Source organism: Neophocaena asiaeorientalis, unplaced genomic scaffold, assembly GCF_003031525.2.
Source record: "Neophocaena asiaeorientalis asiaeorientalis breed wild unplaced genomic scaffold, Neophocaena_asiaeorientalis_V1.1 scaffold5, whole genome shotgun sequence".
Classification (NCBI taxonomy): domain Eukaryota; kingdom Metazoa; phylum Chordata; class Mammalia; order Artiodactyla; family Phocoenidae; genus Neophocaena; species Neophocaena asiaeorientalis.
Genome location: NW_020174698.1, coordinates 5343635 through 5356968, shown reverse-complemented (window position 1 = coordinate 5356968; position 13334 = coordinate 5343635). Strand labels below are relative to the sequence as shown.

Sequence of the window (13334 nt, the reverse complement as noted above, 5' to 3'; positions counted from 1 at the left end):
AGTCAAGAATCATCAATGAAGGCTAAACTTAGTGGGTTGAAGTATAATGAGAAACAGGATAATTACATAAAACTGATTAACCTCACAAGATATTTATTAACCACAAAGAGAAAAATAGTAACTCTACAGTGGAGAAACCTGGTAAATCCTACTTTAACTGAGAGATCAAAGTCAACCTCAACAGTAATGGGACAAATCAACATCACATGCCCTCTAATGTGATACCCTGAGAGTATACAATATTACTTTTGTGGTATTCTTGCAAAAATGTAAAACTTGAATTTAATCAGAGGAAACCTCAGACAAACCTAAGTTGAGAGACTCTTTAAAAGTCTGAAGTTTATGAAAGACAAAGAAAAACTGAGGAACTGAGATTAAAGGAGATTAAAGGTGATTAAAGGAGTCTAAGGGGACGTAACAAGTTCATGCAATCTGTGATCCTAGCTTCAGCCTGAGTTAAGGGCTCTGTCTATATATTATACCTCTGGTCCCACATAATGAAAAGTACAGAAGCAAGCAGTAAATAAAATGGTTTTCAGTAAATACTTATTGATTGATTACTTACCAAGGAATCTAGGTAGGTAGAGCCCTCTGCTTTCATCAGCTTCCCTCTCTTTGAGTAGCAATGTGTTTTGAACCACCCACAGAATGTAAGTGTGCATGTATACAGGTTAGAGGAGCTCTGTCCTTCACCAGAGAATTTATAGCATATAAGCTAAAAAACTGAGTGGCTGCCTTGAAAGTGCTGGACTCTGCCAAGTAAAGATGTTTCATGATCTCAGAGGTGACTCTCATTCGTCCTTAACTCTGGAAAGCCAGAGAGCCAAGGCTCCTTGTTGATGTGTCCTGAGGACACATCTTCAAACGGTTTACCCAAAGAGTGGATATCTTGTCGATTCCCCCTTTTGGGAAATGTCACTGGAAAGACCATAAGTTCAACTTTCTACTGTATTTTGGCAGAATACTCTCAAAAATTCACCTGTAAACTTCCAGTTTCCAAGAATAGTAGGCTAGGTTATTGAGATCATCTCTCTTGATGACAACAACTAAAAATAATGGGCAAAACTCACTTAAAAGCAGTGATGACCTAACATGACAGTAAAGAATTGTGAGGTTAAAATTAAAAGGGAAAATGGGAGCCTCAGGAAGTAAGCTAGAACAGAAGCTGCTTTTGCTCTGGGGCATTTGAAAATTCAGGTAAATTTTAACTTTTGTTTTGACAGCCTTGTGGAGTGAAATGGACATAAATCAAAGCTCAGGGCATATAAAAAGTTCAGAATTAAAGAAGAGACCTAAAAAAAAAGCTGTGACCCTTTAGAGGGACTATCCTCAGAGTAAGGTGGACAAGAAGTTAACCAGTTTTTACAAAGATTTGCATCCAAGTTGCAATTCACCTGGGTGGCACTGAGACCCTGAGCCCTGAATTGGATTTAAGGTAGTTCTAGACTTGTTGTGCCCCAGGTACCTGGAAACCACACAGATTTTATCGGAAGAAGAGACTTTTATCATCTCCTCACATTATTCCTGAAAATATTTTCATTAACAATGACCAGCACAAAGGTGACCTAGCATTAAAAAACAAATCACCATAAGAAAGAAACAATAAGAATAGAAGTAGGCCTACAAAGATTTCAAACACTAATTACCAGCTACAGACTCCAAGCTGACTATATTTACTATGTTTAAAGAAATGAAAGACAAACTTGGAAATAGCTTACAGGGAGAAGAAACCCATATCAAAAAAAATGGATAATAATTGAGAATTCATTAAAGAGATTTAGCTGATGGACAAATTATTGAACCAGGGAATAGATCAGAAGATGTTCCCTGGAAGGCAACATGGAAAGATAAAAAGACAAAAAGAGCAAGAGATAAGAGAATAGACTTAGAAGGCCTAACATACTTTTCACTTTAATCCCAGAAGGAGTGGAGAAAGAAGGTGAGGCGGAGAATATGAGACACTTGTACATATAAAAATGGCTGGGAATTAAAAACAACCTGATAAGCAATCTTTATCCACAGATTCAAGAAGCCAAAAAAATCCAAGAAAGATATATAGAAATGCACAACTAGACCCAGCACACCAAAACTACAGAAAGCCAAAGGCAAAGAGAAAAATCTTGAAAATGACTAGACAAAACCCCACTTTCCTCCAGAAATGCCTCATTGGAAGCTTAGATAACGTAATTCCCAGAGCATGAACCAAGATAACCTTAAAACAAAATCCTGCCATCTCTTAAATTAACACACTTCTGGTTTCCATTAATAGTTACAAGAAATTGATATCTAGTGCTGGTTAATACACAGACACACTAAAGCTCCTCAGCAAAAAAGAAAATTTTGTTTTTAATTTCAGTTTAATTTTCCAGAGAAGTCAGACTTGGAGGGCATCCACCATTTAGTAGGACAAATCAAAAGAAAGTAACCACTGAAACATAATATATAATGATTTGACTCTCTGGGTCTAGGTAGAGAACCTGATGAATTTTCTACAGATTCTTTGTCAACTTTTTCAGAGTATATGGTTCACTACTCACCAGGTTTCATTTCTGAAAGATTCCGAAAATCCTTTTAATTTTTTAAAAGCTAAAGTTTGACTGTCTCATTTGTAAGAATGAAGAAGTCTTGCAGGTGAAGGGAGGTGGCATGAGAAGTGGGAGTAGCATTAGAGGGATCCAAGAAATGTGGACCCCGTTCTCAGCTCTAGACTCAATTCGTTGTGTGAGTTGAACAAGCTGCTCTACCTCAGAGGACACGGTTTTTCCATATGCCTGACTTCCTACATTCCCAGCCACATTACCTTAGAGTAAATCTAGATCCCAATAACAGGCATACACAGTTGTTCTCTGGCTCCAATCTTTGCCTGTTAGTGCAGGACCTTAAGTCCTCACACTATTTCTAGGGTACTCTCAGGTGACTCACATGTGCTCATGAAACCAGCGATTATCATTTTCTGTGATTTATACCTTCTTCCTTCTCTCTTAGATTCTGTCTGAGAGTCTGCCGCTGCAGTTTCCGAAATGAAACTTAAATATCTTCCCCATCCCAAGGCTGCAGTTCAGGGTCCCCTTGGGAACTGAGGGCTAGCTCCGGAGACTTCGGGGCACCAGGTGGGTGGGTCTTCCATTTTGGGGTTACTCACTGTCTCCTGGTGCAGTGCTGCCCCGAGCTCCTATGCTCATAGAGAGATCAGTGACATCCCGACATTTTGTTTCCTATAGCCCCCACACCCTCAGGAGGACTGCCTCAAGTCTGACTGGGTAAAGAGAGGAAGGCAAAGAAAGAGGAGGAGGCTATAAATACATAGTCATGAAGTGACATGAGCCAGACGCTCAGAGTGAAGCTTCTTTCATGGCCGCCCACTCTGCTTAAGCTTCTAGCATGCCTCAAAGGGTTAGAAGAGTTCCTTCCTAGAGACATGACTAGGTAACGTACCAGGGATCATTAGTTTGAACATTTCTATAAAATCAAAGTGTTCCAGGAGTGGGCCCCTTCTTATTGTATTGGGTTTAAAGAGTTCGGGCAAAAAAGAGTGGATATATGTATAATGTATAGCTGAATCAGTTTGCTGTACAGCAGAAACTAACACAACGTTATAAATCAACTATACTCTAATAAAAATTAAAAAAAAAAAGAATACTCAGTAATTCAAGAAAACTTAAGAACCACCAAGCTGGAAACACTGGTGCCGAGCGCGAACGTCCCATCTGTAGCACATACATCGTAGACCCACCCCCCTGCTGTCGTACCCACACCCCTCACACCCACCCTGACCCAGACCGAGATGAAACAGGCTCCAATGCCAGCCTTTCAGGTCACTCCCTGAGTAAGAGATGGCTTAAAGAAAAAGAAAATCTTTAATGGAATCTGTTCTCAAATAATATGTTACAACAAAATATGAAGAATGTACACAATACAAAAATATTTAGAAGAAAAAAAAAAGTTTGGGCAATGCATCAAACAAAATGGTTCCCTGAAATCACTTCATTAGAGATTTAGTCCTTTGGATTTTTTGTACTTTCTAGCTCTTTATAAAAGTGCTAAGACTCCTGGGCTTCATTGGAAGACAGTCTTGTTTGTCAGTTGGCTGATGAAAGGACAATGCAGAGATGGGCCACAGTTTGAAGCCTTAGAAAGAGAAAGAGGTAGAGAGTAAGAGCTATATGATTTTTTGGTTTCTCTCATCGTGTAACTTATTTATTCATCCTTTCTTTTTATTGCAAAACCATTAGCTGAGGGCTCTTAAGGGTTGCACTGTGTTCCCCTAAAGATATGGTGAAGTCCTTATCTCCAGTTCCTCAGAATGTGGCCGTATTTGGAAATAGGGTCATTGCATACATGTATAACTAGTCAAATGAGGTCATACTGAAGTAGGGTGGGCCCTAACCCAATATGACCTGTGACCTTATAAGAAGATGGCCATGGGAAAACACAGAGGCACAGGGAGAAGACCATGTGAAGATGGAGGATTAGAGTGACGCGTCTACAAGCCAAGGAATGCCAGAGGTCGCTGGAAAACCACCAGAAGCTAGGAAGAGGCAAGAAACGATTCTCCTATCGGTTTCAGGAGGAGCATGGCTCTGTGACACCTTGATTTCAAACTTCCAGCCTCCAGAATTATGAGATAACAGATTTCTGCTCTTTTAAGTCATCCGGTTTGTGATATTTTGTTATGGTAGCTCTAGGCAACTAATACAAGGGCCTATGTGTCAAACCTCATTCTAGTGGCTTTGGATCAAAGTCAAATAAGATGTGGTCCCATCTTCAGGAAAGTGCTAGATAGGATTTCAGAGAGAGAGAGAGACAGAGACAGACAGAGAGAGAGAGAGAGTGAAAGACGGAGGGAGAGAAGGAGAGATATTAGATAAGAGGTTTGTATTACTAGGAGAAGGGCTTTAAAAACTTAATATGTACACTCTAAAATAAAGGAAAGGATTGAGCTGGAAAAACTGGAGCTCTGATAGGATGATATAGGTAAGATACCCTCTGTCTTCTTCCTTTTGAAGTCCTGAGATGACAGCTTTGGAGATCAAAAAGATGGTTTATGTTCACACCAAAAAAACCAGTAATCACTAGAAGTCAGCATGGGTTTACCAAGAAGAGAGTGTCTCTCAGGGTCAATTCATCACCTTTGACAGGGAAGTCAGACTGGTAAGTGACAAAATGTAGCAGGCAAAGTGTAGCAAGGGTTTATTGACATACCTGGAAGTTTTCCTTATGATATCCTTACAGCCAAGATAGAGTGGTTGAGCTGGGAATTGAGGGAACAGCTGTACCTATGGATCCATGACTAATGAATGGAACTATGACAATCTGGGCTGAGGTTTCCATCGGAATGCCAAGGAGCTCTTTCATAGGTGCTGCCCTCTTCAGTATTTTTATCAGTGAATTGGAAAGTCAAGCATTACCAAATTTGTCTTTGATGGGCTAGATGCCTCCATCTACACCTGGATGTGTGCACTTGGTTCTGGATAGAATCACATAGTTAAGGAGGCCATAGGGAAGCCAGAAGATGTTTTGAAGGGAAAGGCCAAGTTGATGACCTGAAGGAGAGTAGCCATCATGTAATATAAGAAACTGGTGAGGTATTTGGGGATATACAGGCTAAACAATAGAGAATGCAAGAAGTACATGAAGCCGAGGGATACTGTGTTTTACTTGGATTGAAGGGTTGTAATCACCAGGTCAAGTAATAGGAAGGCAAACTCAGCTTGATATAGAAGGAACTTTCAGATGTTAGAGTAAAAATAATACACCCACAATGAAACCTGAAAGATATCAAATCTCTATGGACTCATCTACAAATTTAGTAAAAATTCTAGCAGGATTTTTTTTAAGGAACCCATCAACTTATTCTGAATATGTAGACGAACAGAGGCTTATAAATAGCTAAATCAGTTTTGAAAAAGAAGAGCAAAATGTAACTATTTACCAAAGAATGGTAAGATATACCGTAAAGCCAGGATAATCAAAGAGCGTGGACCTGGTACAGCCACAGGTAAATAAGCCAATGGATCAGAAGAAAGAGCCCATGTGTCTAGGGGAACTTGGTACACGAGGGAAATAACACTCGAATCCATGAGGCAAAATGGAAGGACGGCTCAGTGGGTGTTGAGGAAACTGATGGACTCTACAAGGGAAAATAGAGTTGGAAAACTTACACAATGTACAAAGATGGGTATAGATGGATTAAAGAACTAAATGTGAAACATAAACTCTAAAGCAAATAGGAGAAAATACAGAAATATATATTTGTGATCTTGGAGTAGAAAGGACTTAATGAAACTTCCAAAGTGCAAAGCATAAGGAAAAAATTATTCAACTGTCCATTTCAAAAAATAAAAATCTTGAGTGATGACATATAAAGTTATCAGGTTACTGACAGATTAGAAAAAAGTTATTTGCAATGTGAAACCATAAGAGGTTAATACTTAGCTATATAAAATACCCCAAGTAAATATCTAGGATATATTGGGTTGGCCAAAAAGTTCGTTTGGATTTTTCTATAAGGTCTTACACACTGGTCTGACAGGCACACATAGCTGACACTTCATCTGCATTTAGAATGTAAAGTCCAGTGGTTAGGTGGATCCAGAATGCCTACGACTGTGTCATGGCTCTTCCTCTTTATGACATTTGGCAACCCCTCTGAACTTTAGTTGCTTCATCAGTAAAATAACACAAAGAGACTGGTCATAAAATTTACATAAGGATTAAATGAGATAATATAAACCAGAACAGCATCTGGCACATGATGAAAACTCAGTCGTGGCTGTTTTTGCATCTCTATTTCATTTTGATATTATGAGTCCAATAACTGTTACTTTCCTGCATATTGTATTTCAAAATTAGTGTGGTAACGCTTCTGGGTTATTAATCAGGCAGTTAAGTTTTTCTTTAATTAATAATCAGAAAAGGAAGTCATATGCCTTCCCTGAGACTGTGCTCTGGTGGTGTATGAGGTGTGCCTCGTGGATTAACCATTAATCCCAGAGTGAAAACTGAATTCAGCGTTGTAGAGCTGGAAGGGATGTGGGAGACCATCTTGCTAGTCCCAGCCCTTTCGACACAGGAGGATGCAAAGACCTGGAGGAGGTAAGTGCCATGCCCTGAGTTTGCACTGCAAGAACCATAGCACTTCTTCTGTGGTTTTGATTAATTAATTATGACTAGAAAAGATAATTAGGAAATCAAAGTGGTGATTAGGAAAGATTAATGTCACCAGCTGGCTTTGTCAAATGGGTGTGAACTGTCTACATGAATAATCTCACTTAATTAGAGACCTAGACCCAGAGGACTCATAGTTATTCCAAGTATGAACTTGCTGGACTTCCACTTGACTGTTGCTTTGTTTCAGTAGGTGGAGCCACTCTCCCTCATTAGAATAAAGTAAACAGATTTAACTCAATTATAAATAGAAAAAAAATATGTGCTCTCCGTCACTGAGAGTTGCACAGAGTAACGACTGCCTCGAAACCCCCGGTGCAGCGGTGAGCAGTGCTGGAGCATGAGTTCCAAGCCAAAATCCATAGGGATCATCGGAGCTCCTTTCTCAAAGGGCCAGGTGAGTAAAAACCCTGGTTTTGAATAACCGGAATTTATGAGAGAGTTTCGAACTTCAAAATTAGTAAGGTGTTAATGTCTAGTTAGTTAAATTCCCTGATACAACCTGACCTGAAATCTATGTTTTAAAGTCCTCTCACCATTTTGCATCATTGTATAATTATGGTCACAAATCCATTTATTCTTATGGCTCCTAATCTCAGCCACAGCTAATTTTATTTAAATCTGCTGAATTTTTCCTCATAATTTTTTAAGAGAAAATATTTTTATTTGAATGGGAATAGAATATTTCTGCATTGTAGCTACTTATTTAGATTTCCGTGCTCTCGTTGCTTTTGGTGTTACTGTGTATGTAGAAGGAGATAGAATTTTAAGAAAACACATTTGTTTAGTTATGTAATTAACACCTAGAAGAATTTCATCGACGGGCAGCAACCTTTAGAATTTAAAAATGTGGATAACCTAAACATTATTGATTTATCAACTTTGCGAGTGATTTATATTATTTTAGGGCTTTCATGATTCTATAAAAGTACTGATTTCATGGACTAGGTAGAGTCCCTTGTGCACCTCTCTTTGAGGGAGGAAAAAAGAAAAACAAAAAAGGAAACCCACCTGCAAGTTGACCACATTGAAAGGACCAATGAATTTATCAAGCTCCCAGATTCCAGAACATGCCAGCCACACGTAAATGTACAGTCTTTTTTTTTTTCTGCCCAGGCACACTCATTCTGGTAAATCTAATGAGATTACAGATATCTTCGACTCCTGTAAGCGTCTGTGCTAAAAGAGGGGGGATGGGGAAGTACAAAAACAAAAACAAACAGGATAGAGTGTGAATTGACACCTTCCCAGGCTGATTTTTTGTGGTTGTGGTTGTTTTAAATGGGGTTTCTCAGGTGTCTTAGAGCTTTCTCTTTGCCCGTCTGAGCAATGTATTTCTTCTCTTAGTTTTGAACTCTTGCTTTGCTCTCTGGCTTTTTTATTACAAAACAAATTGGGACAGGTCGGAGGTTAGAGATGCAAACTGCATTTGGACTGTCAGTCAATACTGCTTCACTTTCCCTGGAAATCTTCCAAAGGTCTCTCCTGAAACACAGGGACATTTTGCTGACAAAGAAGTGTTTCTTTTAATGCTGGGGGTAATTGCAAAATCCACAATGTGCTCACCTATTCTTGGGACAGGTTCTAACAAAGATAGCACTGAAATAACTGATAAAAAAAGAAGGAAGGAAAGAAGAGAGGAGGGAGGAAGGAAGGAAGGAAGGAAGGAAGGGAGGAAACGGCTTGAATATGCTCTGACCCCTCGACCTCAGCAGAAGGCCAAATGCTCATAATAACAGCCATTCCAGGGGATAATATTTTGAAATATAGCCAGAGGCATTTTCCATTCTCCATAATTCTTCCTTCCTGACTTCTACAGCTCTTCCTTATTAAAACATGGCCCGGGGCTTCCCTGGTGGCGCAGTGGTTGAGAGTCCCCCTGCCGATGCAGGGGACACGGGTTCGTGCCCTGGTCAGGGAAGATCCCACATGTCGCGGAGCGGCTGGGCCTGTGAGCCATGGCTGCTGAGCCTGTGCGTCCGGAGCCTGTGCTCTGCAACGGGAGAGGCCACAGCAGTGAAAGGCCCGCGTACAGCAAAAAAAACGACAACAACAACAAAAAAACATAGCCCCATGAGAATGAAGCTTATTGTCTTGTGATAGTAAGGACTCAGAGAGAGAGATTTTTCTACACTAAGCCATAGCATAGAAGGGAAAAAAATGGCCAACATATAAATTTCTGTCCTCACTTAAAGGAGGTAAAATTGGATAAATAGGCAAAAGGGAGGATTAAAGGGCTAGAAGGTTGAATCTGAAAAAGGACTCCATTCCCTTGCAGGGCAGTGGTTAAGGGGAGGAGGTGGTGGCAAAGAATGAAGTAGGTATTGTATTGATTTTACTGTTGAGTTAACTAAGGCTCAGAGAGATTTGAGAACTTGCTCAAGGTCACACAGCTTTGACTGTGTAATTCCAGACAGGACTGTCTGATACCAGAGCCTGTGCTCCTGACCTGCACTGGTGCATCTTTAGATCTACAGTGGATCTTAGAGTTGCAGTCAGTTAGGGAATGGAGCCCAGCTTCAAAGTCAGTAGAGCTAACAAAGAACAATGAGAAAAGACCAATCATTAGAAGCAGTTTGAATCAGACAAAAAAAAAAAGCTAAAAAGTGTCACTCTGTGAAACTGATCGACTGTGATATTGTAATAAATATACAGCTGGGCCTCCATATCTGCGGGTTCTGTATCTGGAATATCTTTATGTCATTTTATGTAAGTTGGGGTAGGATGGGTGTCCTGGAACCAATCCTCTACAGATACTGAGGGAGGACTTTCATATCAACTAAGGAGTGTATAAGATTTGTTGTGTGTGTTTTTTTTATAATTCTTAAACTTCAGAATGGTGTTATTTTTATTTTTTTGGCGGTAGTATTGTGTTAGTTTTGAGTGTACAGCAAAGTGATTCAGTTTTATATATGAACGTAAATTTTAAATTCTTTTCCATTATAGGTTATTACAAGATGTTGAGTATAGTTTTCTGTGCTATACAGTAGGTGCTTGTTGGTTATCTATTTTATATATAGTAGTGTGTATATTTTAATCCCGAACTCCTAATTTATCCCCTCCTCCGTCTCCCCTTTGGTAATCATAAGTTTGTTTTGTATGTCTGTGAGTCTATTTCTGTTTTGTAAATAAGTTCATTTGTAAGGGGTGTATGAGATTTGTTCTAAAGTTTGAAAGGGAGAGGGAAAAAGGGCAGGGGGTTTTATCAAATTGACAATTTTTGAGCATCTACTAAGTGTCAGCTCCGTAGTACAAAACACAGTGCTGGAAGTGTAGAAAAAATTGGACTGAAATCTAATAATGGAGAAAAGACAAAACAAACACAAAACCAAGGCAAAATCTGAGCCAAGCAGCACGCTGTTGGAGTTTAAAGAAGGAGAAATTGTATCTACTTGAGAGGGGGTGGGAGTCATACAAAAAAGGAGTGGAGTGAAGAAGCAAATGTGTCCATCTGAGTGTGGGGCGTCCCTGGCTGCCAGGGACAGGAATTTGACATGGAGGATTTACCCGGCAGCCAGGGCAAATCATCCGGTAATTTGAGTTGGGGAGAAATATCTACTTAGTTTGGTGCCACAGCACAATCCTGGGGATAGATCCACGTGTCTTTTGGCACACCTTCTCCGCTGAGAACACAAAGTAACCTCCTGTATTGAAAAGGCTTGTTGGAAATTAGAATCAGAGAGACACATGCAAGAACCGGTTCTTTAGGTGGCTAATCTGCCAGGAGGCTGGAGAAGACTTACAGCCAGGAGGAAGCGTGTTAGCTTCCCTGATGTAAAATGAGCAAAGGTAGAATTGTGCCAACTGTGCTTAACCAGGTCAAAATACCTGAAATACCGGGTAAGTTTTGTGGTTTCGGCTCCCGGGTGATGATTTTCCCTGCTGCCTGCTTTCTCCCCAAGAGCCCTAACTTACCACCGTGAGGACCTGCAAGTAGGTCTTTCTCATGCCATGCTCTTTTTTTTTTTTCTTCCTTATGTTTTTACTCAAGCTGTTCCCCTGGTTTGCAAAGTTTCTCTATCACCCTATCTATTTTCCTGAATACCTACTCACGTTGCAGGACTCAGCAGAAATATCAGCCTACTCCACGCAGACTTCTCTGACACACTCTGCTCCTGGCAGAGTTAGGATCATCCTGTTTTTGTGGTTATGAATCTTGTATCTGCGTTGAAGCAAGTCTCTAAGCGCTGTAATTGGGATTAAATATCCAAATCCCCTATTATCTTGTTAGTTACTCAAAGACAGAAGCCCTCTCCTTTTAATCACTCTATCTCCATCTCTCAGAGTGCTTTTGCACAAAATATGTGTTCACTGTGCTGGTAACGCGGTGCGATGGAGAAGAGGAGATGCAAGTTTTGGAAACTAAAGAATGCGGATGTGAACTAAGGCTCTCCCACTTGTTAGGAAAGTTATATAACCTTTCTGATTCTGGATCTTCATATCTGACATAGGGGTAATTCAATCTACCTTGCCGTGATGATTAAATGAGATAATGTAAATTCCTGACTCTGTAGGTATTCAAAAATTGATACTCTTCAATTGATTAATGAAAAGGGTTCCTATTGTGGGCATCAGGTTGTCATGATAATGTCTGTATTACTCTATTTTTTAATTGTTCAGCCACGAGGAGGGGTGGAAGAAGGCCCTACAGTATTGAGGAAGGCTGGTCTGCTTGAGAAACTTAAAGAACTAGGTAATTTGAAAAAATTAATTACTTTTTATTGAAGTATAGTTAATGTACAATATTATATGTTACATATATGTACAATATAATGCTTCACATTTTTAAAGGTTATACTCCATTTACAGTTATTGTAAAATGTTGGCTTATATTTCCTGTGTTGTACAATATATCCTTGTAGCTTATTTTGTACATAATAGTTCGTACCTCTTAATCCCTTACCCCTATATTGCCCCTCCCCACTGGTAACCACTGGTTTGAGCAAGGTACTTTTTAACTTGAAGGATCAGCCTGATTTTCTTCTCACTCTGAAGGAAGGACCAGGCTCCTGCTAAAAGAGGGTGTGTCTGGAGTGACATTTATACCACAGAATTGCAGCATTGGCTATAACCTTAGAAGTACAGCCTATAAAAAAAGCAGCGATGGGGAGCATGCTCAGTAAATACTGTTGGATTAATATCCTCACTCAGATCTTTTGTCTTTCCAGCCAGACTCTTGCATAAGAGAATGTGTGTGTGCAAGAACTGGGGGTGTGTCGTAGGGGAGTCAGAGGAATTGAAAATGAAAAGCCAGGGGCAGCAGGAAGTACACTACTAGCAAGAGGACCCCTATTTGTGAAAGGAAAGAAAAGAAAACAGTAATATGATAACAATAATAGTACCTAGTGTTTGCATGGTGTGTATATGTGTACACATATACATATACATACATATATACGAGCATGCAAATGCAAAGTGATATAATTTTAAAAGTATGGGCTAAAGTAAACGTCATCTTTATATTTAGAACTCTGATGAAGTGTTGGGGAGGATATGGAGCAACTTGAACCCTCGTGTATTTCTGGCGGGAATGCGTAATGATACAGCCACTTTGGAAAGCACTTTGGCAGTTTTTAAATAAACATACATTTACCTCTTGACCCAGCAAATCTTCTCCTAGATATTTACCCAAGAGAAGTGAAAACATATACTATAAACACTACCACCCGAATGTTTGTAGCAGTATTATTTATAAAAGCCAAGAAATGGAAACGAAATGCCTATTAACCGGTGAATGGATAAACAAAAAGTGGTACATCCATACCACGGGATAGTACTCAACAATAAAAAGGAACAGACTGCTGACATAGGCAAGAACATGGATGAATGGCAAAGACGTCATGCTGAGTGAAAGAAGCCAGACACAAAAGACTACCAACTGTGTGAAATTTTAGAAAAGACCAAAGCATAGCAGGACAAAGATCAGTAGTTGCCTGAGGGTGGGGCAGGGATTGACCATAAAGGGGCACGAGGGAATTTAGGGGGTGATGAAAATATTCTAAATCTTGATTATGGTGATGGTTGCAAGACTGTAGATATTTCTAAGACTGGTTGACCTGTACATTTAAAGTGAGTGAATTTTAGTGAATAACAATTATACCTCATAAAGCAAAAAAAAAAAAAAAAAAAAAAAAAAAAACCCCCAAAAAAAAAACAAAATGCTGGGG

General features: G+C 39.6%; 1 protein-coding gene across 1 annotated transcript in view; it reads left to right on the top strand.

The window, feature by feature from the left end:
• The first annotated feature begins 7238 nt into the window (after nt 1-7238).
• ARG1 (arginase 1) overlaps nt 7239-13334 on the top strand; it is a 12353-nt gene continuing 6257 nt past the window's right edge. Inside the window, exons 1-2 of the mRNA XM_024759008.1 lie at nt 7239-7564; nt 11788-11860. Of these exons, the coding sequence (XP_024614776.1) occupies nt 7508-7564; nt 11788-11860 (130 nt within the window). The 5' untranslated portion in view covers nt 7239-7507. The remainder of the gene's footprint in view (nt 7565-11787; nt 11861-13334) is intronic.